Here is a 24,015-nt window from a genome sequence, read left to right as displayed (position 1 = left end):
AAATATATTTTAAAAATGTTGTGCAGATTCTTGAAGAACCTTGGGTTTATACCATCTTGTGGTATTGAGACTAGAAGAAAGACACCAGGGCTTGACTTGTTTTTCAGTGACACGTGGTCTAGGATGAATGCACAACAACACTGGCGGGTGAGGCCAGGAATGACTATGGGGCATCTGTAAGGTGACTTGAGTCTACGGCCATACCACCCTGAACTAGCCCGATCTCGTCTGTAAGGTGACTTGAAATAAACATGAAAGTGCCTTTGCAAATTGATTTTTGCTACATATTCATATGTAAACTAGCGATCGAGCACTCTGTATTGGCATGTATTCAATTCCTTTTGTTGCCTTTTCTGTCTCTGCAGTCCTGTGGAGCAATTACTCTGAGTTAACACATCCCCATGCAGCGAAATGGGTAGTTGCCACAATATTCAGGTCCATGAAATCGCACTCACTCGGTTTTGCTAAATCTCATTAATTTGGACTCTTGAGTCCGCTCACTGAAGTAGGTAGGAGGGTTTGGGTGATCTCCCCTCTCCAAAGTCCCACAGGTATTCTAGGTACTTAGAATTGCCTGTAAATTGGTGGCTACCGTCATTGGCATCAGACCTTCGGGTAAATGTTCTCATGGGTTCTGGATTCCACTTGAGGCATTTTCACTGAAATGCCTCTCAGAGTAGTCTTCCCAGTAACCATACACCACACCAGAGAGTCCCTACCACAGGTAACACTGTTACCTGTGTTCAAGGTAACAGTGCATCCAGTCCAGCCTTCAAGGCCATCCTGTAGTTACCAGTCCATGCACATGCACAGGGAGCATGGTTTCCCAACACTCTAACACCTTAAGAAAATCCAAACCCCCATGCATTTTAGGAAAGGCAGCCCTCTGTCCTCCATTCTTGCCTCCCCAATGCAGTAGCCTTAATCGCTTCACCTCTGGGACCACTCAGAGGAATAAACCTCTTGAAAAGAAATAACTATCAACACAAATTGTTAATAATTCTTTGGAAAGAAGCTTAGAATTCAACCTTTCCATTTGTCAGTATTGGGCAAGAGGCAGGGTGTTGGATATGTAGGCAAAGAAATATCATCTACTTAATCATTTGAGAATCTTCAGCAGCAGCACGAGCAATGTAGAAATTCGTTTGAAAATGTTATCCCCTCTAATAGCCATCCTTGAATTCCACAGTGATCAGAATCTCCAGGGAAGAAGCAGAGTGTATGAAAAATGTTTTCCAGAGCCAAATACTCCTCCCTAGAGCTGTGTCCTTGGGCGTTTTCTCTCTTATCTTTCTCTCATCTAAGAGATGTTGTGAGAATTCGATGAGTTGACATATTTAAATCATTTACATGTCTGGTGCATAATAAGCACTCAATAAATATTACCTCTTATTGTTAAAATATTTCAGATATCAATATAAGACATTTATTTCTTAAATATAACCTTAATATGAGCCAAAGAATATTCTTTATGGGTGGTCTGTGCACAGGGATAATTTTTAGTTTTTCACATTCCAGAAAATAAATATCCATCATGAATTTCCATGTTGACCTAATTAATAGACCTTTTTTTCTCAGCATAAGAGAAACAAATGGTGGGATGATACTTCCATTGTTAGTCTGATACTCTTAGGCACAGTTCACTTCCTGGCCTTCCTTGACAGCTGTCCAGACTGCTGTTTGGCACTCGTCAGATGGGAGTCTAATCATACACATGAAAGATTTGAACCTGCGTCTTACTATTTATTTTCAATCACCTATGAGTGTTTGTTCCAAGAATGCCTACAGTATTCTGGGACCAGCAGGCCATCCATGAAAACATGTGATGCACGCACATAAGCCAGCTGCTTATATGGGGCAGAAGGATAAAGATCACATGGGGAAGTTGGGTATGCAAAAGGAATGAAAATGGATATTGCAGGCATGGGGAAGTAGGTAAGAGAAATAAAAATGGATAAATGGTTACAGATTACAGGCAATCCTGGGCAGGGTGGTGCCTCTGGGGACTCCATTGTTTCTTTTGGCAGCAAGGTTATGAATCTTTCTAGGATGACAGGCAATTCTTGGATGAGAATGGACTGCATTTCAAGGTTAACTCCCAAGTCCCCTTAGTTCCCAGGTCCCTGCGCATACAACTCCCAGCCAGATCAGAATATGCTTTCTTTAATCAAAACAAAACAAAACAGAACAATATAGTTAACAGAGTATGATCTTACTCACTTTTTAGAAAATGGACCCTTAGCCTGTGTCTGGCGTAATAGTAAGATCTCAGAGAATTTTGAATAAATAAAAGTATATGAAATTATATATTTTTTCTTGGATATTGCTTCTTTTTTTTTTTTTTTTTTTTTTTTTTTTGCCTTACTAGAGTGAAAATTTAAAAAATTATTTTGTACTCCATTTCTTGTGGTTAATTTTACCTTTGGTTATTTCTATCCATAGCTTTCTAGAATCTTCCTGGGTTTCAATGTACAGAAACTTTGTGACACTTTTGAATTAATCTAAGTAATCTCTTTTGGATTAATTATGGTTTGTCAAATGTTGTTTAATAAATGGCACTGCTCTTGGCCTCGAGCCACCTGCCACCCTTAAGTTTACCTTTTCTGAATCAGGTATTTCCCTAGCATTAACCTTCAGGTTATGATGGAACATGAGTTTTGATATACTAACATTTTTGGAATATTTTGAGTATCCACCCCAGATTTTTAAAATTCTAAGTATAACAAAATAATTTTCCACCGGGCTTTTTGTAAAAGATAATTTTAAAATGAGTAAAGTGTTCCAGAATACACATCTCTCTCTCATCTCATATCTTGTATTTATTTTCTATGTAGAAGGGAAATAAAATGTTTTAGAAAGGCACAGCTATTCCTCACTGATTTAGAATGTTATGCAGTTTATTAAGCTATAAAACAGTTTTATGAGTACAGTTAGTCCTTTTCTTGTCTATTGAAATTTTATTAGATTTTGTGATTTGCTTGGCATGTGTGTATTTGTATTCTTTTGGTCTGGCGAATACAGTGAATAATACTATCCTATGATGTTTTGATAATATCAATTAATCACTGGGTGGATTTTCACCACATTTATTCAATAAATAAACAGAGTTATATTCCAGTTGTGTATTTGGCAGCAATGCTTTGGTGAGATAATAAAAGCAGTCTCCTGTCAAAACAAAGAGGAAATCATCATACTAATAGGGACACGAGTCTTCCCCTCACCCCCCCAAGACCAATCAGTGATGGATCCTACTCATTTAAATAATTACATATATATCTTATACTTCATCTTAAAATACTTTTTATATTTTTCACATATATACTTTCACATGTTAATGTTCTATCAAGTGAAGGAAAGCCTTGATTTAAAATTGAATGATATGCAGCCACTTTTCATATGCTAAATAAATTCACTTTGCCAAAAATCATATACTATTTCTATATTGAAAAAGGTGAGATTAATATCTAATGGTATTAAATTTAAAAATAGCCGAAACCGGTTTGGCTCAATGGATAGAGCGTCGGCTTGGGGACTGAAGGGTCCCAGGTTCGATTCCGGTCAAGGGCATGTACCTTGGTTGTGGGCATATCCCCGTTAGAAGGTGTGCAGTAGGCAGCTGATCGATGACTCTCTCATTGATGTTTCTAACTCTCTATCTCTCTCCCTTCCTCTCTGTAAAAAATCAATAAAATATATTTTAAAAAAATAGGTTAAATTTTTTAAGAAAGGGGTACTCTTAAAGTTTTTATGTCAAAGGGAACATCTAAGCATTTATGTGAAAACACTGTTATTTTAGTATACTTTAACATTTTAACATTTTATTAGAAATAAAAATTGTAAAAAAAAAATTGTGTGGTATTGAGATTGAAATAATTAATTTATCCACTGAGTTTGAGTCTGAGGGTTGTTGGAAATCTTACCAAGTCCTTAGAAGCACTTTTCACTTAATATACTTTTTATAAAATATTTTAGATAAAATTCTAGACAAAATGATTTGAAGTTGTGTACAGGGGTAATACAAATCTCCAGATGCAAAATGAAATAATGATTTTGAAATTTGCACTTTGGAAAAAAGTTTATTGCTTACTGCAGCAAAGCTCTGTTATTAATATCTCATCAATAAATCCTGAGCATCTGCTAAGCACTTAATATTCACTCTGTGCCTTAAAGAATTGCAACAGAAACAAACATAGTACTTATGGCAAGTAACTTTATTGAGTGCCTATTTCATACCAAAGAGAAGTGTGTCTAATGATTAGAGCAAGGACTCTGAAACTCTTTTTCACTGTTTATTATCCACATGAATTTGGGCAAGTTAGGTCTTAATCTCCTCCACTGTTAAGTGGGGGTAAAAATTGTCAACTCCATCATAGGTTTTGCTTTAGGAGGTTGAGGTGGTGGAGTGCATAGAAAAGTACTTGCACCCGGTGTATGCAATATATCTGTTAAATAAGTAAACAAAAATGCTAAGCAGAGTTCTTAGGACTTTATATTATACTTCATTTATTTACTTCAGTAACAAGTGAGACATGTGCTATTCTTAAGTTTTACAGATGTAGAAATTTATTTAAAGACATCAAGTAAAAAATCCAAAATCACACAGCTGTTGTGTCTGAGGACTACAACTGACACGTGTCTCGCCCTCATGTCTAATTGTGCAGCAGTTCCGCCTGTGAGCTACTGATGGCCTAGCGGGGTGAAAATAAATTTTGGGGAAACCAACTGAATAGAGTATATACTCAGAAATTGTGCACTTAGATTATACAGTATCACTGATATTTAAATTGTTGGGCAATAAGCTTCTAAGAAGACTTTGCAGCTTAAATGGATATTGTGAGTTTTATAACTTAGAGTTTTCGTATGTGGAAGCATGTGTGGGACATTTCAACTTGGGGGAAAAAATCATAAGGAAAGTCTGTAAAAATGGGATTGACTTAGTATGTCTAATACACTTTTACTTAGGGAACCTCGCTATTTTATAATGGTTTATGCTGGTGGGTAAAAGTCAGGTAGCAAGGATGGCACCTTGCTTTGGTGCAGTGGTTCTAACCTGTGGGTTGATTTTTATCTTCTAGGGCACACTCAGAAATCTGAAGATATTTTTAGTTGTCATAATTGGGGGACCCTACTGGCATCTAATGGGTAGAAGCTAAAGACAGGGCCCCAGAATCAAAAATTATTCATCCCAAAATAACGGTAGTGCTAAGGTCGAGAACTCAAGGTTTTAATGAAAATGAAGTTATTTTGGCATAGAGTGTAATCCACATATATAGTTAAATCCATATAGGTAAAATTAATAATATAAAAAACATGTTTTATAATATTAAACAAGCACTTCTGGAGAATTACTTTTTCTCCAACTTAACCAGATTCCAATAATCATCCCTAGATTATAAACATTTAAAACTATCCAGGCATAGATACTGATATGAAAGATATTTTATTTTCTTCCAAAAAGGTATCATTGAAATTTGAATAAAAGGTCAGGACAGGCAAAAACAAAAAATTCAGTTCTGTTTTAGATCTATATTTTTCTTTCTTTGCGTTGTTTTGAATGTATCTTTCTCTATGTTTTTTTTTTTAAATCAATATCAGCATTTTTTTTTTACAACATAGTGTAAGTCACTTTTATTGTATGCCAGGTGGTAGGAAGCCCACCTCATTAATGTACTAAGTCAATTGTTAGCACACAATGCATTAAGTCAACTGAGAATAGATGACATTAGTCTTTTTCTCTAACATCCATTTGGCTGGTGGTACATTCTGGTAGTTTCATTTCCCTTTACCAAAGGAGAAATATGACCTGAGATAGCACTAATCTAGATTTGAGGCTGTGAGAAAGAGGAAAACAACAACAAAAAAAGAGTTCAAATTGGAGACTTTGCTTGATAGAACAATTTCAAAATAGTGTTGATAAAACTGTTTTGTACTTCAAATGAGAAAGATATTCTTTGATTATTTGAGTTCCTAGACAATGCTGTAGCTGTTGTAAAGGCGTTGCTCTTCTCTTTCCAGTATATACAGAATCAATGCCAAAGTTGTGTTTTACTAAACCTCAGGGAATTAATTCTTCACCAAGCCTTCCAGCTGCTGTATGTCCAGCAATTTGCAGGGACTGCCCATCCACATCTGGAGCCATAACAGTTCTAAGTGTTTGTTTGTTTTTAATCTTTCTTGTTGAAAGTATTACATATATTGCTTTTCCCTATCCTTCACTGACCTCTCTAGCCCATAGCCACCCCTCACCCCAGGCCTTCACCATCTTATTGTCTATGTCGTGGTCAGCAAACTGCAGCCCTTGAGCCACATGCGGCTCTTTGGCCCCCTGAGTGTGGCTCTTCCACAAAATACCATGGCCTGGGCAAGTCTATTTTAAAGAAGTGGTGTAGAAGAAGTTTACGTTTAAAAAATTTGGCTCTCAAAAGAAATTTCAATCGTTGTACTGTTGATATTTGGCTCTGTTGACTAATGAGTTTGCCGACCACTGGTCTATGTCCTTGGGTCACCCATATATGCGTACAAGTTCTTTGGTTGATCTCTTCCCATCCACCCAGCCTCCCTTGAGGTTCGACGTCTGTTCCATGCCTCTATGTCTCCGGATCTTACACAGCTGTAAAAAGACATAAATCTTTCCATTTGCAACAGCGTGGATGGGCCTGGAGACTATTATGCTAAGTGAAATAAGCCAGTCAGAGAAAGACAAGTGTCACATGATTTCACTCATATGTGGAATCGAATGAACAAAATAAACTGATGAACTTTGATCCAGATACATAGAAGCATGGAACAGTTCTGGAGGGAACAGGGTCTGCCATTTATAAAGCACCTCAGCACTCTGCCCTATTTATTCCTTAGAGTCATTAAGGGAGGCAAAATGCATTTAGCATTTATTATTTGGAAATAAAGCTTAAATACAAATGCAATTGGAAGAAATGACTGGCATAGATATACATTAGAAGACAAATAAATGGGGTGGGACAAAGCACCAGGAAAGTGGGGACATATTGCTCAAGAATAAAAAGAAGTTAGAGAGCGGTGACTGTTGTGCCTACGATAAAGGTCACCTCTTTTACAGTATTGCTCAGAGCTAACCCGTCATCTATTATTGCAATAATACTATTTTTCTCTAATGTTTCAGACTTTGTGCTAGACTCTTAGAGTAGTGAATAGGAAAGGTCTGGAGTGTACAGTATAATAGAGGCAGAGATAAGTAAGAATTTTTAGTGTTGGTATAAAACTCTTACTTATCTCTGCCTCTATTATACTGTACACTCCATGATGGCAGAAACCAGACCTTTCCTTGAAGGGGCAGGAATTTGGCTTAAAAAAGACTAGGTTAATGACCTTACTCGACTTGCTAAGTGCCTCGAGTCTCAGTTTCAGCAATTTGAGGCTTTCAGTGAAGTTATTTTTATTTTATACAGATGGAAATAGATGAAGCCTCTAGGGAATATCATTTACAAAGGGCTGTTTTACCTGATAGGAAAACAGAACAACTAGTTGACTAGGGATAAGAAAAACAGAGAGAGAACATTCCATTCCACTCATCCTTTGAGCGTACAGTCTGTGGAGCCTTATCTTGGATATTCTGAGGGCAAGGACAACATGTGAATAATATGTAGTTATCAGCTAAAACGACAGAAATATAGATATGCTCAAGTAAAAGAGAAGCGATGTTCCCTTCAGCAGAACAAAGGCTTCTACCATCAAGATGACTGTGTGGAATGTTTGGAATGGGTGAATTTTGGAGACGCTGCTTGGCCTGCGTGTTGACTTGGAAAGTGGCATTCAAGTGCATGGTCAAGAGGATCACCGACTGCGAGTGACCTGGTGCCTGGTGGTGGGAGCCCTTCTATTATAGAAAGGAGTCCTTTCTCAGCATGGGGAAGCCTGCCTCAGAGGCAGTGAAGGCCAAAGCGTGTTTCACAAAGACAATTGTGGTGGCATATTGGGAATGGCTCCATTGTGAGAAAACCAGCAGCTATGAGATTATATGAATGGTCCAGGTGAGGAGTGGTGCTTGGTTGAAATGAGCCAGTGATCATTGAAGAGGAATTGAGGAGCCAGATGCCCATTAGAAATAAAATAGGTACAACTTGGGGACAGATGGAACGTAAGAGCCATGGGAAAAGAGGGTAACTCTCATGTTTCTAGCTATAGTGCCATTCAATAAAATAGGGAAATTGGAGGAAAGTACAGTGTTTTACTTTTGGAGTTTTGGGTTGGTTTTTTGCTTTGGTTTACCTTTGTCATACATTTAGGGAAAGGAAGATGGGGAAAATACACTTGTGTGAGGTATTTTCAAGGTACTTACTAGGTATATGAGGTATTTTTAAGGCTTTCAAGAGCAGATTGAAGATCTCCGAGTAGAGGTGGGCTCACAGATGTGGCTTAGAGAAACAATATTTTGTACACAAGCCAGAGCCAATTCTGGATTTTCTTTAAAGATGCAGAATGGTTATAAAACATGGAGCCTCTTTAAAATGCATTCATCAGCATGAGATTAAATATGGACCTGTAATTAGGAATCTGGTATTTCTTGTGTTTGTGCCACCTCCTTTTTTGCACCCTAGAGGAAATGAAGGAGTGCATGATGGCTGTCATTTAACACTTAAGATGATAGCTTTTGAAGGATATGAGATTAATTAGGCTACAGGATTGTCGCTGCCATGGGACCTTATTTTAAGCAAAGGGTTTAAATTGCTACTTGGCGGAGGGGGGGAAGGGGTGTATATCGAGTTTATTAAGACTATCTAAATAAATGTGATAATTCCTCTTTAAATTGCTTTTGACTACATGAACATTACACCTTTTAAAGGGCTCACTCCCTTTTTCTTTCTTTTCTTTTTTTTTTAAATATATTTTATTGATTTTGTACAGAGAGGAAGGGAGAGAGATAGAGAGTTAGAAACATCAATGAGAGAGAGTCATCAATCAACTGCCTCTTGCACACCCCCTACAGGGGATATGCCCGCAACCAAGGTACATGCCCTGGACCGTAATCGAACCCGGGACCTTTCAGTCCCCAAGCCGACGCTCTATCCATTGAGCCAAACCGGTTTTGGCTCACCCCCTTTTTCTAATAGAGACCTATAAAAGATAAGAAGAGAATGTCCACAACATAGTGTAAATTGAAGGAGGGAAGGAGTTACAGTGATAAAAGACAAAAGATAAATGAGGAAGCATCTAGAGAAACAGGGATTCACAAAATAATGATATCTTGAGCACAAAAGGAGAGAATGGCCAAAGATGTTGCATAGATGCCAAATAAAGTGAAAACTGAGGGGAAAAAACCTCATTGAATGGTCATCAGACTAAAGTAACTGAGAGCAGAGCATTCATTTCCCCGAAGAGCAATTTAGAAAACACAGATTAAATTAATTTAAAAGTGTCTGAAGGATTCAGAGTTGCTGAGTGAATTGGGATTTCAAGGACCAAGATCTCAAGGAGAGAAGTCAGTCACCGAAGTAGTGTTCTGCAAGCCATTTCCCCTCCGACCACTGCTGAGTCTAGGTAGGCTTGGGGTGATAGGGATATGGGAAGTAGTAGCCAGGCACTGAAGAGGCAGAGAAAACACCAGAGCTTTGGGAATCTCAAACGACTTGGGGACAAAAAAGCTGGGTTTCAGGACCAAATCAGTTAAGAATTGTTGAGCAAGATCCCTAAAGGAAAGCATAGAGAATCCTGGGAGTCAGTGCCTTCATCATGTGCCCAAGCCAAATTCTTTTTTTCTGAATATATTTTTATTGATTTTAGAGAGGAAGGGAAAGGGGGAGAGAGGTAGAAACATCAACAATGAGAGGGAATCATTGACCAGCTGCCTCTTGCATGTCACCTCCTTGGGATTAAGCCCAAAACCTAGGCATATGCCCTGACCAGAAATTGAACCATGACTTCCTGGCTCATGGGTCAACTCTCAACCAACTGAGCCAGAGTGGTAGGGCTGGACTGGATAAACATTTTATGGAACACTCATACAATGGAAGAGTTTATATCAACAGTAGTGAATATATTATTATATGTGTCAATATGGATGAATCTCACAGGCTTAATAGTGAGCAAAAGAAGCCGGACCTAGGGATATATACTGATTCTACTTATGTAAATATTAAAAAAACACACAAAAAAACAGATAAAAATATTTTATGGCAATAGATGGCAGGGGAGTATTCACCCTTGGGATGGGGGTGGGGGTAGCTAGAGAGAACCTTCTAGAGCACATGTGTCAAACACAAGGCCCGCGGGCCAAATCCGTCCCGCCAGGCCTTGCAATGTGGCCCGCACCACGCTGTCATCACTGCACTCTGCTGCATTTCCATCACAATGACAGTTTATGACTGTTCAGTAAACCATTCGGCCCGCGATTTAGGCTGGATTTTAGATTTTGGCCCCTTCTCTGATTGAGTTCGACACCCCTATTCTAGAGCGATGGTAATGATCCATATCTTGGTCTGGGTGGTGATATCATAGGTGAGTTCACTTTATGAAAATTCAGCAAGCTGTACAGTTACAATCTTCTAACTTTATCTTCTCTTAAAAAAAACACTTGACATTATAAAAGAACTAGCCCCACCTGGTTTGGCTCAGTGGATAGAGCTTTGGCTAGCAGACTAAAGGGTCCCAGGTTCAATTCCTTTCAAGGGCATGTACCTTGGTTGCAGGCACATCCCTAGTATGTGCAGGTGGCAGCTGATCTATGTTTCTCTCTCATTGATGTTTCTAACTCTCTCTCTCTCCCTTCCTCTCTATAAAAACAAACAAACAAACCAAAAATCAATAAAATATTTTTTAAAAATAAAAAAGAACTAATAGTTGTTGAAATGTACACATTTATAGTGGGGCTGACCATCTTCTTAGGGTGTTTGCCAGCATTTTAGTGAGCCAGCCTAGTACAGGGAGAGTGAAGAGGTTGGCAATCATAAAAACCTTAAGTTTTTAAACCTTTTTTAACTTTAGGAGCTTTACATTTTCCATGCAATTACTATGATCATGAAATCATAAATATTTCAAAGGAGTGAGTACATTGGAGAATAGTATTCAGAGGCATTTCTTTCAACAAATGGCTCTTTCATTTCTGGTCTCACTACTACCGGCACTCATTCCTACTCTGATGGTAAGTGAAGCAGAAAGCTTGACTATCAGCCCATCAACTTGAACAGATTTCCAACTAACACACCCGCATGAACTTTATTCTTGGATTTGTGTTCATGTGGCCACTTGAAAATGTATTTAATGGCTGGAGAGAAAAAGAAGTGTGAATGACTGGGCTTTCTTAATATCGCCTATGAGCAGAATAACTCCAGGACAGAAGGCCAGGAAGGCTGCTGACTTTTCAATGCTAACTTGTTTGTACTTTTCTGTGGGTGTTATTATGCCATCATTCTTTTGTTGATTCTAATAAGATACTTTAAAATTCATTTTTTTTTAAACTTGTGTGCACGAAAATTACCTGGCCAACTTGTTAAATAATACATTTGCAAGCCCATGCAGGTGATTCTGTGAAGATATTGTAGTGAGTTGCATCTGAGAAACACTGCTTTAAGCTTGCCACTGGAGTATCATAGTTGACAGAATGTAATAGCTTGAATTCGGGGGAGATTTCTCCTCTAGGGATTTTTTTGCTGTTTAACACAATAATCATAACAGGTAATGGGTCATCTTTATTTGAAGCAAAGGGTTTAAGTTGCTACTGAGCGAAGTGGATACGAGAAAGCAGAACTTGGAGTTTAGAAGTTGCCATCAGCTTTTAATCATATGGTATATATTTCTTGGGCAAAGCTGAGAGATGGACCTGCTATTAATTAGAGTGTTCCTTGAATTAGTGAGGTGTAGGAAACGTTTTATAACCCTGGAAATCGGAAGCTGTGCCGATGCTTATAGTGGGATCATGTGGGCTCCACAAAGACCTGTATCCCATACCCCCAACATTTTTGTTTCGCAAGATTCAGATAAAAGTCTTTGTCTACAGATTACATATTTGCTTTACCACCGGTTTGGCTGGAACTAATCGAGGTAAAGCTGAATCCATGACTCAACCCCCAATCATCCAAAGAGATAAATTCACAAAGCCATGAAGTAAATACACCAGAGAAAAAAAGCCATCTCTTTATCTACATTTGACTTTTCTTTCCCTTAATGCTTATCTCGGAACTTCTCTAAAGCACTGAGCTAAGTTTTGCTGTCAAAATGGACTGCTTTCCCTTTTAAAAGCCGTCACAGGTCACCATGCCAATGAAGATTACAGATTACCCAAAGGAAGTGAGCTATGGGACTATGGCAGACCAGTTTTAAACTAGCTTCTGGAACTTCCTTGCATCCTGCAGTGCCTGCCGCTGCTCCCGCTGTTTCTGAGAGCACAGACGAGCACTTTGCAGGCTGCAGCATCCAAGTGTGCAGGTGTCAGTGGTGTTTCACTCATTGCCCAGCACCCTCTGATGTCTTCACTTTGAAGTCTCTTGCTAATGAAGCAAGAGGAGGAACTAGAAATACTACCACTCATGAGGAAAACTTTTAGAATATTGACTTTATTTAAAAGTAAAAATAAGAGTCCAAAGTAACAGCTTTAAGGATTTCAATTTTTTAAAATTATTTTTTTTAATGTCCCATTGTCCTGACTGGTTTGGCTCAGTGAATAGAATGTCAGCCCATGAACTGAAGTTTCTCAGATTTGATTCTGGTCAAGGGCATGCACCTCGGTTGCAGGCTCCTCCCGGGGCCTTCGTTGAGGCATGTGCAGGAGGCAACAATCAATATTTCTCTCTCTCTCTTTACTTCCCCTCTCACTCTCTCTAAAAAATAAATAATGATAATAAATAAATAGGCTCATTCATGTTTTTACATAGAATCATAGTGTTGGCTTTTAGAGTATATGACTCACTGGGAGGCCAGAATAGCCGAGAAGATGCTTATATCATGCGAGACTTACGCCACTTCAGCATGTGCATTCTTTTCCTTTCCGGTTCCTCCCAAGGAACTTCACTTTCTGCTTTCTCTTTCTTATTTGGCCCCAGAAAACCTCTCCCTTCACCTATTCCAAGATTCAAATGAAGACTACGCCTCAAAAGGCAGTTCTTCCACCTACGGTTGGAGTTTATTTGTGCTTAATAATCCGGGTGACTGAGTTACTAGTCACTGGCTTACTGTACCTACTTGTCTCCCATTTACTTTTGCCTCTAAAATTAGGCTATTAGCATGTGAGTCACTTCCATAATTCTGATCTGCAGTTTCGTGTTTGGCACCCAATCAAACCGCTTCTTAATGAGCAGTGCCATTCAAATACAGTAGGCATTTAAATATTTGTTGAATGAATAAATGAATAAATGTTTACCATCTTCATGTTTTCTCCTCCCACACACTTTTTGTTTTTTGCTTGGTTTCGTTTTTTCTAACATTTCAGGGAAATCGATTATCATCATTAGCCCTATAAGAAAGAACCAGGCCCATAGAATGATGTAGAACTACATTTTGTACATTTATTGTAAAGTGCCAATTGAATATTCTCTTTAAAAGCACATATTTACTTCTAATCAAAAGTAGAAAATATTTTTTCTTCATAATCTTCTACCACTTGCTATTCTAAACGTGTAATTTTATTTCTGATTTGCAACCGGAGCACTGGTGGCATGGTGGAAACATCAATGATGAGAAAAACATTATTCACCGGCTGCCTCCTACTTGCCCCCTACTAGGGATGTGCCCTTGACTGAAATCGAACTCGGGACCCTTCAGTCTGCAGGCTGATGCCAAACCAGCTAGGGCAATGTGTACTTTTTAAAAAGTTTTCTTTGAAAACCAATCATGAATCAGAACTCTTATTTTTGCTTTTTCCTTGGTTTTCAATTTTTGGATTTTCTTGTGTGAATCTCTGTACCACTTTTTCTGCTTCCCTCACCTTACCCATTCTCTTCTTCTCTAAAATGACGAGTCCAGTTTCTCTTTCCATAGCAATCCATAACCTGTGATCCCATCTTTAACATGTAGGAGAATGGTGTCATGAAGGGAATGATTTTCACTGTCAGGTCTTGTTCGGATACTTACTAGCTGTGTGATATTGAATAGATTGCCTATCAGCTCTCAGCTCCTTTTACCTCAGCACTAAAACAAAGAGCTTACCTTATCATCATTAGTGAGGTTTGAATGAGACTAATGTGTGTAAAGTGCTTCACAGAGATGTCAGCAGTCATATTCAATTATTAGAGTTTTAGTGGTTATGAATTATAATGGACACTTGAGAAAGGATCTGTTAAAGAGAAAAGTTGAGTCCTTAAGTTAGGACACAAATATTGTGATAGTTATGAGGTTCTGAATATATAAACATGAGCAAGACTTGGTCCTTGTCCTCAAGTTGTTGATGGTCTTATAGAAAAAGACAGGTTATAATTTCATCCATAAAATATAGTGTGTGTAATGCTGTAAGATAATGAAGGATTCATTGAAATCAAGAAAGAGAGAATGATCAGTCTTTTACTGTTCAGGCTCATTTGCCTTGATGAGTGCATATACAGAGAAAACTTAAATCTAGTAGTTGGACTGAGATGTTGACTACAGTGAATATGCTCTCTAAGTGGATGGAGGAATTCTGAATAAATTATCTAAAGTTGAATCCCTCTTATGGAACTATTATGGAGGGCAGAGGTATAACATATAAAAAGTATATAACCTACAATGCTCTTCTATTATGTACCCTGTTTCCCAAAAAATAAGACAGTGTCTTATATTAATTTTTTCTCCCAAAGTTGCACTAGGTCTTGTTTTCAAGGGATGTCTTATCTTTCCATGCGCTAGGTCTTATTTTCGGAGGATATCTTATTTTCAGGGAAACACGGTATTATCTTGTTTTAGACATTTTGAATACTTCCTGCAGATTCATTGAAAATAAATCGACATATTAATAAAAACTAATTAAGAACTATGAATCACAATTGTGCTTAATCCTTCTCGCTTGTGCTTAATGTCTGCAGTTGACACTCCGGACCCCTACGTGGAGCTTTTCATCTCCTCAACCCCTGACAGCAGGAAGAGAACACGGCACTTCAATAATGACATAAACCCAGTGTGGAATGAGACCTTTGAATTTATTTTGGATCCTAATCAGGAAAATGTTTTGGAGGTAAGTGAATCCTTTGGGGACTGTTAGATGGTCAGCGTCATTTGAGTTCATTTGAGTTTGTCCCCTTCCCACCTTCGTTCTCCTCAATTGGATACAGTGCAGTTCAGCTGGGCAGCACAGCAGACCTGCTTCTAGGCAGAGTACATCAAGTTATGGGCATCCAAAGGGAAACGCAGTAGTAGGTAGGAATGAGAAGATTCCTTTTATCCTCCCCGTAGGCTTTGGAGAAAACATTTTCTGTTATAAAGAGGAGGATCCAAAAGTAACAGAATAAAGGTATTTTAAATTGCCTTTAAAGTATGGTAAGTAAAATAAATTTTCCCCTAAAGGTTGCATTGATTTTCTATAGTAATTTCTTTCTCATATTCCAAAATAGGATTTGTCCTGTGAGGAAATATATTTCCACTTTTCAACATACAATAATGAGCAGGTCAATTAGGAAAATGAAAAAAAAATTACTATTTTATTTTAAAATATAGTATTTAGAAAGAAAAAAAAATATTTTTACCAGTTGAATATTGAAGATCTTACATGTCTGTCACACATCATTTGAGAACTTTAATTTTTTTAATGCGATTGAGATTTTAGCTATAATCAGAGATCCAAGGGAAACTTAAATGTGTGCTCTATTTTTTGTATTCTTTATAGATCACATTGATGGATGCTAATTATGTTATGGATGAAACTCTGGGGACAGCAACGTTTCCCATATCTTCTATGAAAGTAGGAGAGAAGAAAGAGGTTCCTTTTATTTTCAACCAAGTAAGTAATGCAGCAGAATTAATTTTTCAACTTTTTATCAGATAAAATCCATTTACTCTTGAAAATTGGGTTTGATACTTGAAGATTTATATAGTATATGTTTAGTTATTTCTCTTTTTAAAAATACCTTTATTGATTTCAAAGAGGAAGTAGGAAGGAGACAGGGATAGAAACATCAATGATGAGGGTCTTTGATTGGTCACCTCCTGCACACCCCCTATTGGAGACTGAGCTCATAACCTGGGCATGTGCCCTGACTAGAAATCGAACTATGACCCCTGGTTCATGGCTCAACTGCTGAGCCATGCTGGCTGGGCTGTATTTAGTTATTTCTTTATTAAAGTGTTTTATTCTTTTAAATAGAAAATTTTGTTTGCCTTTTACTTCCTGTCATAATCTTCTATTATTCTGATATATATGAACTTTGGTTGAGACATTATCTACAAAAGACATTCAGCTCTTTTGCTGCTTCAAATGATGACACTGAGATTAAGCAATGGCTGTGGACTCCATTGGCACATCTAACACAAAACATTTGGGAGGATAAAGGAAGATGTAAACTCTGAGAGGACTGGCATCCAGAGAGAGAATGACTGAGTGAACACAAAGAAAAATGTTGGGACATTCAAACTATTCAAAAATTACATGTTTAGTAATAAAGTAAGCCTGTGTAGAGGAGTATTTCTGTCTTAAATAATCCTCAAATAATTAGAGCCTAAGGATAAAGAAATTATCTGAATGCTCATTAGGTTATTGTTTTCTTTATGTTTCTAGGTTTGCTGCATTCTTGTTTGTTTTTTTATTTACTTATTTATTTGCTTTTTAAAATTAAATTTATCGGTTAATAAAATTATGTAGGTTTTAAGATTACAATTCTATGTTATATCATCTGTATATTGATTGTGTCACTACCACCCACAGTCAAATATTCTTCCGTCATCATATATTTGACCCCTTAAATTTCCCCTGATAATCACTATACTATTTTCTGTGTCTATGAGTTTTTGTTAGTTTAGTTTTTTTTGTTGTTCATTTGTTGCTTTCAGTTTTATATCCCATATTTGAGTTCTTGACTTTTCCTAACATTTCACTTAGCAGGATAATTTAAAGATCCATCCATGTTGTCACAAATGGCAGTATTTCATCTTTTCCTATGGCTGAGTAGTATTCCATTGTTTATACATACCATATCTTCTTCATCTAGTCATCTATCGAAGGACACTTTGGTTGTTTCTAAGTCTTGGCCACCATGAAATTGCTGTAATAAACAAAGGGATACAAATATATGAGCGAATAAATATTTTCAAAATTTTTGGATAGATACTCAGAAAAAAAGATTACTGGGTTGAATGGTAACCCTATTCTTAATTTTTTGAAGAATCTCCTTACTGTTTTCCATAGTGGCTGTTTGCATTCCTACCAGCAATGCATGAGTGTTCCTTTTCCTCCACTTCTCCAACACTTCTTGTTACTTATCTTATTGATAATAGCCCCTCTAACAAGTGTGACTTGGTATCTCATTACACTTTTGATTTTCATTTCCCTAATAGCTAGGGAAGTTGAGCCCCTATTCATGTATCCCTTGGCCATTTGTATGTCTTCTTGGGAGAAGTGGCTGTTCAGGTGCTCTACCCATTTTTTAATCGGATTGTTTGGTGTTGAGTTGTATGAGTTATTTATATATTTTGGATATTAACCCCTTGTTAGAGCTGTTGTTTGCATATATCTTCTTCCATTCTTTTGGTTGCCTGTTTTTAATTCTGTTGGTCATTTCTTTTGCTGTGCAGACACTTTTCAGTTTGATTTATTCTCATTCATTTATTTATGTGTTTACTTCCCTTGACTTTGGGGTCAAATTCATAAAATCTTGCCTAAGACCAAAGTTTATAAGTTTAGTACCTTTGTTTTCTATTTAATTTATTGTTTTGTGACTTATATTTAAGACTTTGATCCATTTTGAATTAATTTTTTAATATGGGGACAAACAGTAGTCTAGTTTCATTCTTTTGTATGTGGCTTTCCAATTTTTTCGACACTGGTTATTGAAGAGGTTTTCTTTCATCCATTGCTTGTGTTTGGTTCCTTTGTAAAAAATTACATGTGGCTTTATCTCTCAATTCTGTTCCATTGGTCTGTGTGTCTGTTTTTCTGCCAATACCATGCTATTTTGATTATTGTTGCTTTGTAGCATAATTTGAAGTCAGGGAGTGTGATGTCTCTGGCTTCATTTTCCCTGCCCGCCCCCCAACCCCCCCAGACACACACACACGATTGTTTTGGCTACTCAGGGTCTTTTGTGGTTCCATACAAATCTGATGATTTTTGTTCTATTGCTTTAAAAAGTGTCATTGGGACTTTGATGGGGATTGCATTTAATCTGTATATTGCTTTGGGTAAGATAGCCATCTCAATTATGTTGATTCTTTCAGTCCATGAACACAGAATGTCTTTCCATTTCTTTGTGTCTTTTTAAATCTTTTTTAATAATGTTTTGTAACTCTCACTGTATAGGTCCTTCACATTAATCATTAAGCTTATTCCTAGGAATTTTATTTTTCATTTCTTTTTCTGAAATTTTATTGTTAGTATATAGGAATACAATAGATTTTTGTATATCAATTTTATATTACTGCATGCATTTATTGTTTCTAGTAGATTTTTGGTTGAGTTTTTAGGGTTTTCTATACAAAGAATTATCATCTTCAAAAGGTGACAATTTTACTTCATTCCAAATTTGGATGCCTTTTATTTCTTTCTTGCTTGATTTCTCTGACTAAGATTTGAGGTGAGGGTTGGAATGGGAAGTAGATGAGGGAGATACATGCATGTGATGAAAAGAAATCACTATACAGTGAGGTTAGTATCAATGACTTATGGACAGACTACAGTTGCAAGACTAAATAAAGGCAGATGGTGCTGTGAGAAGAAGAGTACAGGGATGGTTCTGTAACACTAGATGATTTTGAGCATGTTGAGCATGAATATAGTGGTTAATACCTTGGGTTTTGAAGCCAAACACTTTGGTGTTTAAATTCCAGCTCTGTTTCTTACCAACTGTTTTATCCTGGGAAAATCACTTAGCTCATCTGTGCCTCAGTTTACTCATCTGTAAAGTAGAGTTAATATTTCATAGAAGAGTTATGATTTATATATATAATATACGCTGAGTGGCCAGATTATTATGATCTCTGAATGCATATAATAAAAGGCTAATATGCAAATTTCCCCCTTGACCAGAAGTTCGACCAACAGGCAGGCTGGCCAACCGCCCATGTCCCCTCCCCCTGGCCAGGCTGGCCTGACCCCACCCATACACAAATTCATGCACCAGGCCTCTAATATATGTATATGTATATCTATATCTATATCTATATCTATATCTATATCTATAACCTATATCCATCTATATCTATATATATATGTGTGTGTGTGTGTGTGTGTGTGTGTGTGTAGCATGGTATTGGCAGAAAAACAGACACACACACATACTGAATGGCCAGATATGCCATAATCTAGTATATATCAAATAATCTGTATTACATTTATATATTTACATATCTAAATATAATTTAATGTAATTTATTATATGAAATGTAGATTGCATGTTATATATTTATTAACTATACATTTTATTTTATAGTAACTATATAATAATAATAATTGGTTATAGAAATATACGTATGAATATTATATACCCATAGATGTGTGCAAACATACATATAGTGTTTACAATAGTTCCTGGTACATGAAAGCACTATGTAAATGTTGTTTTTATTATTGCTTTTGTTATACTTTGAGAATAAGATAGAATTTCAGCAGGCAGAGACACTGTCTGTTTTTGTTATACTTTGAGAATAAGGTAGAATTTCACCAGGCAGAGACGCTGTCATGGCCATTCTAAGCAGAGGAGATTGCAAAAGCATAGAATCTTAAAAGTAGAAAGCAAGTTGGGGCATGGCAAGTTACAGGGTTTGGCAGCTACATGTTGGAGATCAGAGTAATAGGGTAAAGAGTTTAGAGGTGGAAGTCTAACATCCGCAGACCTTACCTATGACATGTTGCTGGGATCAGTCCTCAATAAAGTTTTTGAGGGCTTTGTAAGCATGAATTGGCCTTTCCAAAGAATAATGTTATTTCAGCCCTTTAGTCTATGACAGAAAGACTGATTATAAGAAAAGATACTGTAGGAAAACATGCATTTCCTCTCCCCCTGTCATTTCCTACAGTTATGTGTGTAATCCCAAGGCCTTCTACATTCCAGAATTTAAAGTAGCTCACGTAATTATTTTCCTTAGAGTGCCTGAGAAAACAGCTGGCTAACTTTTTTTAAAATTATTTTTATTCTATACTCCAAAGTCCTTTGAAGTTTTTATCTGGATGACAGTTCTTGAGCTGGGGACCTGTGATGGTATTTGTGGGGAGGGGAGTTAAATGCCTGATGGCCAGTTGGAGAGCCTTGGCCTTCCTCAGATCATGTGTCCTGCCCTCTGCCAGCCATTCAGCCTCTCCTCATTTCTGAATCCCTGTCTTTCAGAAGAGGACAGTCTTCCTTCTACCATGTTCATAGAGGCTGTAAGAGAGGAAAGGCTATGAAAGAATTGTGTGGGAGAAGAGATTTTAAAACAGTTTTTGGTTATGGTAACTGGTCTAGTGGAAAGCGCTTGGATTTGGCAAAGGGAGAACAAATTCTTTGAGCCAAGACATTATTAGTAAAAATTCCTTCAAAATTTTGTCATCTAAAAGTTAATACTGAGTCAACATAGAGTGATTTCGGCAGCCAGGAGCCAGCTGGAGAAAAAATAGGAGAATGCTAGACTCCCAAGGGCCCACTCTGCCCTATTAGGGTCGAAACCGGGAACATGGAGACCCAGACTCTCATTTTGTCTTTGTCACTAATCTCCCTCGAGGATGTTTGAGTTGTCATTCTTTCTAGCCGACTCTTCATTTCTTCAGCTCTAAAGTAAAGGTATCCCTTTATTTATTTCTAAGATCTTTTCTAATTTATAAAATTCTGAGATCTAGAAAGAATACTTTATTTGTTATTTGAACATTTTATCCCAAAGTCTTCAATTCCTCCCATTTTACAGATATAGAAATAATGCAGTAATGAAAATCTTTAATATATAATTTCAAATGACTGAACTGTGGATGGATTATTTTTTTAATATTAGAATTTGGGCACCTAAAACATTGCTAAATATTAAGAAAACTATAAAAAAAATTTCTTCTTTCAAGAAACTAATAATTTGTTTGGAAATAAGTAGACATTAATGTGTAAATTGATAATATAATAAACAGTATCATGAGGCATCCATTCTTTGATTTACTTACAAGCAGAGGAGACTGCAAGTGATGAGGATAGAGAGACCAAGAGGACGAGGATGTAGCAGACAATTGTGGGTTATAGTGGGCATCAATGGCTTCATCTTGTCCTTAGAAGAAGGATGCGATTGGACCACTATAGGGCTGGAAGGCCATTCCAATGGAGAGAGCAGCCTGAGCCTTTGCTCACAGTCATGGGGCCAGACAGGACAGGTGTGTTCGGGAAATGGTGTCTAGACGTGAGAGCATTCATACGTGAAGGGAGAACAGGTACATTGGGGATCAGATGATCACAAAGCTCAGATTGGAATTTGGATGTTATCTTACTGAAAGCAATGAGTCATGGAAATTTTTTGACAGGTAATAGGGAATTTAGGGCAAATAGGATTTGGCTTCTTCCTCAGAAGTGTTAGTAAGCAAAAAGTCAGCAGATAAAACGATACAGATAACGTTTGGTACCTAAAACGAAAAGTTGATTCAGCATTAGCAGCCTTCTGAGGAAAGTGGTGAGTCTGAGGAGTAGAGGGTGACTTGAGGAAAATAAGTGTAGCTTACTCTAGCTTTAATGTGTCACTGAGCGCTGAATGGAAGGGTTGCTTAGTGGCAGTGTGAGTCAGCTGACACTAGGAAGCAGGGACTTGCAAAGGGTCCAGCTCTTCCTGACACTATGACTTATCACTCACCTCAACTTTAGGGGTTGTTTGTTTGTTTGTTTGTTTGTTTTTAGGGGAAAACCAAATTTAGGGCTAGATCCTCAGGGTTTGTTTTCCAGCTAGCATGTATAAAATCTGGGTGAGGCTGTGTTTGTTGGAGTCACAAGACTGAAGAACAAACATCAGAGTTGTCCTTTGAGAGACTGGTGGGACCCACTGTCTTCGACCCCAGGTTTAGCATCAGACAGCCATGCCTGGATTGGAATCATGATTCTGCTACTTCTTCACTGTGTGATGTTGGACAAGTTTGTTTTTCCTATGCATCTTCATCTGTAAAACGGGGATATATATATATATATATATATATATATATATATATATATATATATATATATATAGTGCCTATCTTTTAGAATTGTCATGGTTAAGTGAGTTAATGCACGGACACTTTTGGAAGACAGAGAAAAATTAAACTTCTTCATTCTCTAGATCACATGTGTCAAACACAAGGCCCGCGGGCCAAATCCGTCCCGCCAGGCCTTGCAATGTGGCCCGCACCACGCTGTCATCACTGCACTCTGCTGCATTTCCATCACAATGACAGTTTATGACTGTTCAGTAAACCATTCGGCCCGCGATTTAGGCTGGATTTTAGATTTTGGCCCCTTCTCTGATTAAGTTCGACACCCCTACTCTAGATGAAAAATCAGTTTGTTTTGGCCAATACTTTGAAGAATGTAGCCTCTAAATTTACATTAGATGGTGTTTCAATTTGCTATCTTTATTGAGAAGTTAGTATTCTGTTTAAAAATGGTCATGTCTCATGGGCTTCTATTTTATCTAACTAAAGGCCCGGATGTGCACGAATTCATGATGGTTGGGGTCCCTCGGGGTGGCCTGTGGAGATTGGGCCCCAACTCAGGCCCCCAGCCTCGCAGTCCCACAGCTCTGCCTGGCACCCCACCTTGGCCTGGTGCCACCCCTTCACCTGCTCCACCATCCTGCCTGAGGGATGATCAGTTGGGGCTGGGCCCCCTGCCCAACTCCCACAGTGACTGGGAGCTGAGTGGCGGCCCCATCTCCCACTGCCACCACTGGTTGCTGTCTATAGGGTGATTAACAGGGCGATCGGGCCCCCGCTCACACCCACCTTGACCTGGTGCTGCCCGCTCACCTGCTCCACCATCTTGTCACTGTCCCACTCTCCTCATGGCCCATCGGATCAGCAGCAGCTCCACTGCCACCCCTTGGTGGTCAGCGCACATCATAGTGAGCGGTTGAACTCCCAGTCCAACAACTGCTTGAGGGGTCAATTTGCATATTAGACTTTTATTATATAGGATTTTGGCTGATTTTTTTTTAAATTATCATTACTTACTAATGATTGCAACTTGAAAATGAACAAGAAGAGATATTTCTACAGAAGAGATAGTGGCAAAACTTCAAAAAATGGTAGTTTTGGTGGTGAGTATAGAATATAAAGATAGAATCAGGATGATTGTATTAGAAAACTATGTATTGATGTGTGAAGACAAAGACTGCAATTCACCTAAGAGAATGAGACAAAGCAGAACTTGAAGAAAAAACAGGAGAACGTTATCATTTTGTGAGAAATTTGGGAAATCTTTGGCTAAGACGAGATGCTGTCAGATTGATACAGAGCAGAGTTCAAATGTGGGTCCAATAATTCCTGGCTTTAAGAGAGGCTGCATTTTTATTTTGGCATACTAGCAATAGGAGCTTAAGTGAGTCTTTTTTTTTGACACTTGGGCAATTTATACATTTTAAATTTTAGGGCATTTTACAATGTCCTTGTGTCCTTGGGGTCCATGGCTGTACCTAAATTCCTTCAGGGAGTAGAACACCATTGCATACCCAGCCTGACCCACATCAGTCACTTGAGTCATTTTTGGATGAATGGATCAATGACTACACTTAGGGGAAATACAGAAAACCTGGGAAGTGCTCAGAGAGTTGTAACGAAAGTGAACGAAGTTTAAAAGAGAGAAAAACTAGAGCATCTGAGAGATTCCCATTTGAAGAAAGAGAATTTTGGTTACATAGTAGTGCTTTAGGAAATTGTTATTTTTATATGGGAGCTAATGATAACAAGCTCTTTCAGAATCTCCAGTGTCCACTGGGAAGGAAAAAGGACCTTAAATTGAGGAA

The 24,015-nt window shown here is 37.8% G+C and overlaps 1 protein-coding gene across 2 annotated transcripts in view; it reads left to right on the top strand.

The window, feature by feature from the left end:
- Positions 1-24,015, top strand: part of PLA2G4A (phospholipase A2 group IVA) — a 121,178-nt gene that overhangs the window by 40,112 nt on the left and 57,051 nt on the right. For both annotated transcript variants that reach the window (XM_036442178.2, XM_036442177.2), the window contains 2 exons: positions 14,961-15,109; positions 15,758-15,871. In XM_036442178.2, the coding sequence (XP_036298071.1) occupies positions 14,961-15,109; positions 15,758-15,871 (263 nt within the window). The remainder of the gene's footprint in view (positions 1-14,960; positions 15,110-15,757; positions 15,872-24,015) is intronic.

This window comes from Pipistrellus kuhlii, unplaced genomic scaffold (genome assembly GCF_014108245.1).
Source record: "Pipistrellus kuhlii isolate mPipKuh1 unplaced genomic scaffold, mPipKuh1.p scaffold_m20_p_18, whole genome shotgun sequence".
Taxonomy (NCBI): domain Eukaryota; kingdom Metazoa; phylum Chordata; class Mammalia; order Chiroptera; family Vespertilionidae; genus Pipistrellus; species Pipistrellus kuhlii.
Note: the sequence above shows the minus strand (reverse complement) of the source record. Positions and strands in the feature narration are given on the sequence as shown.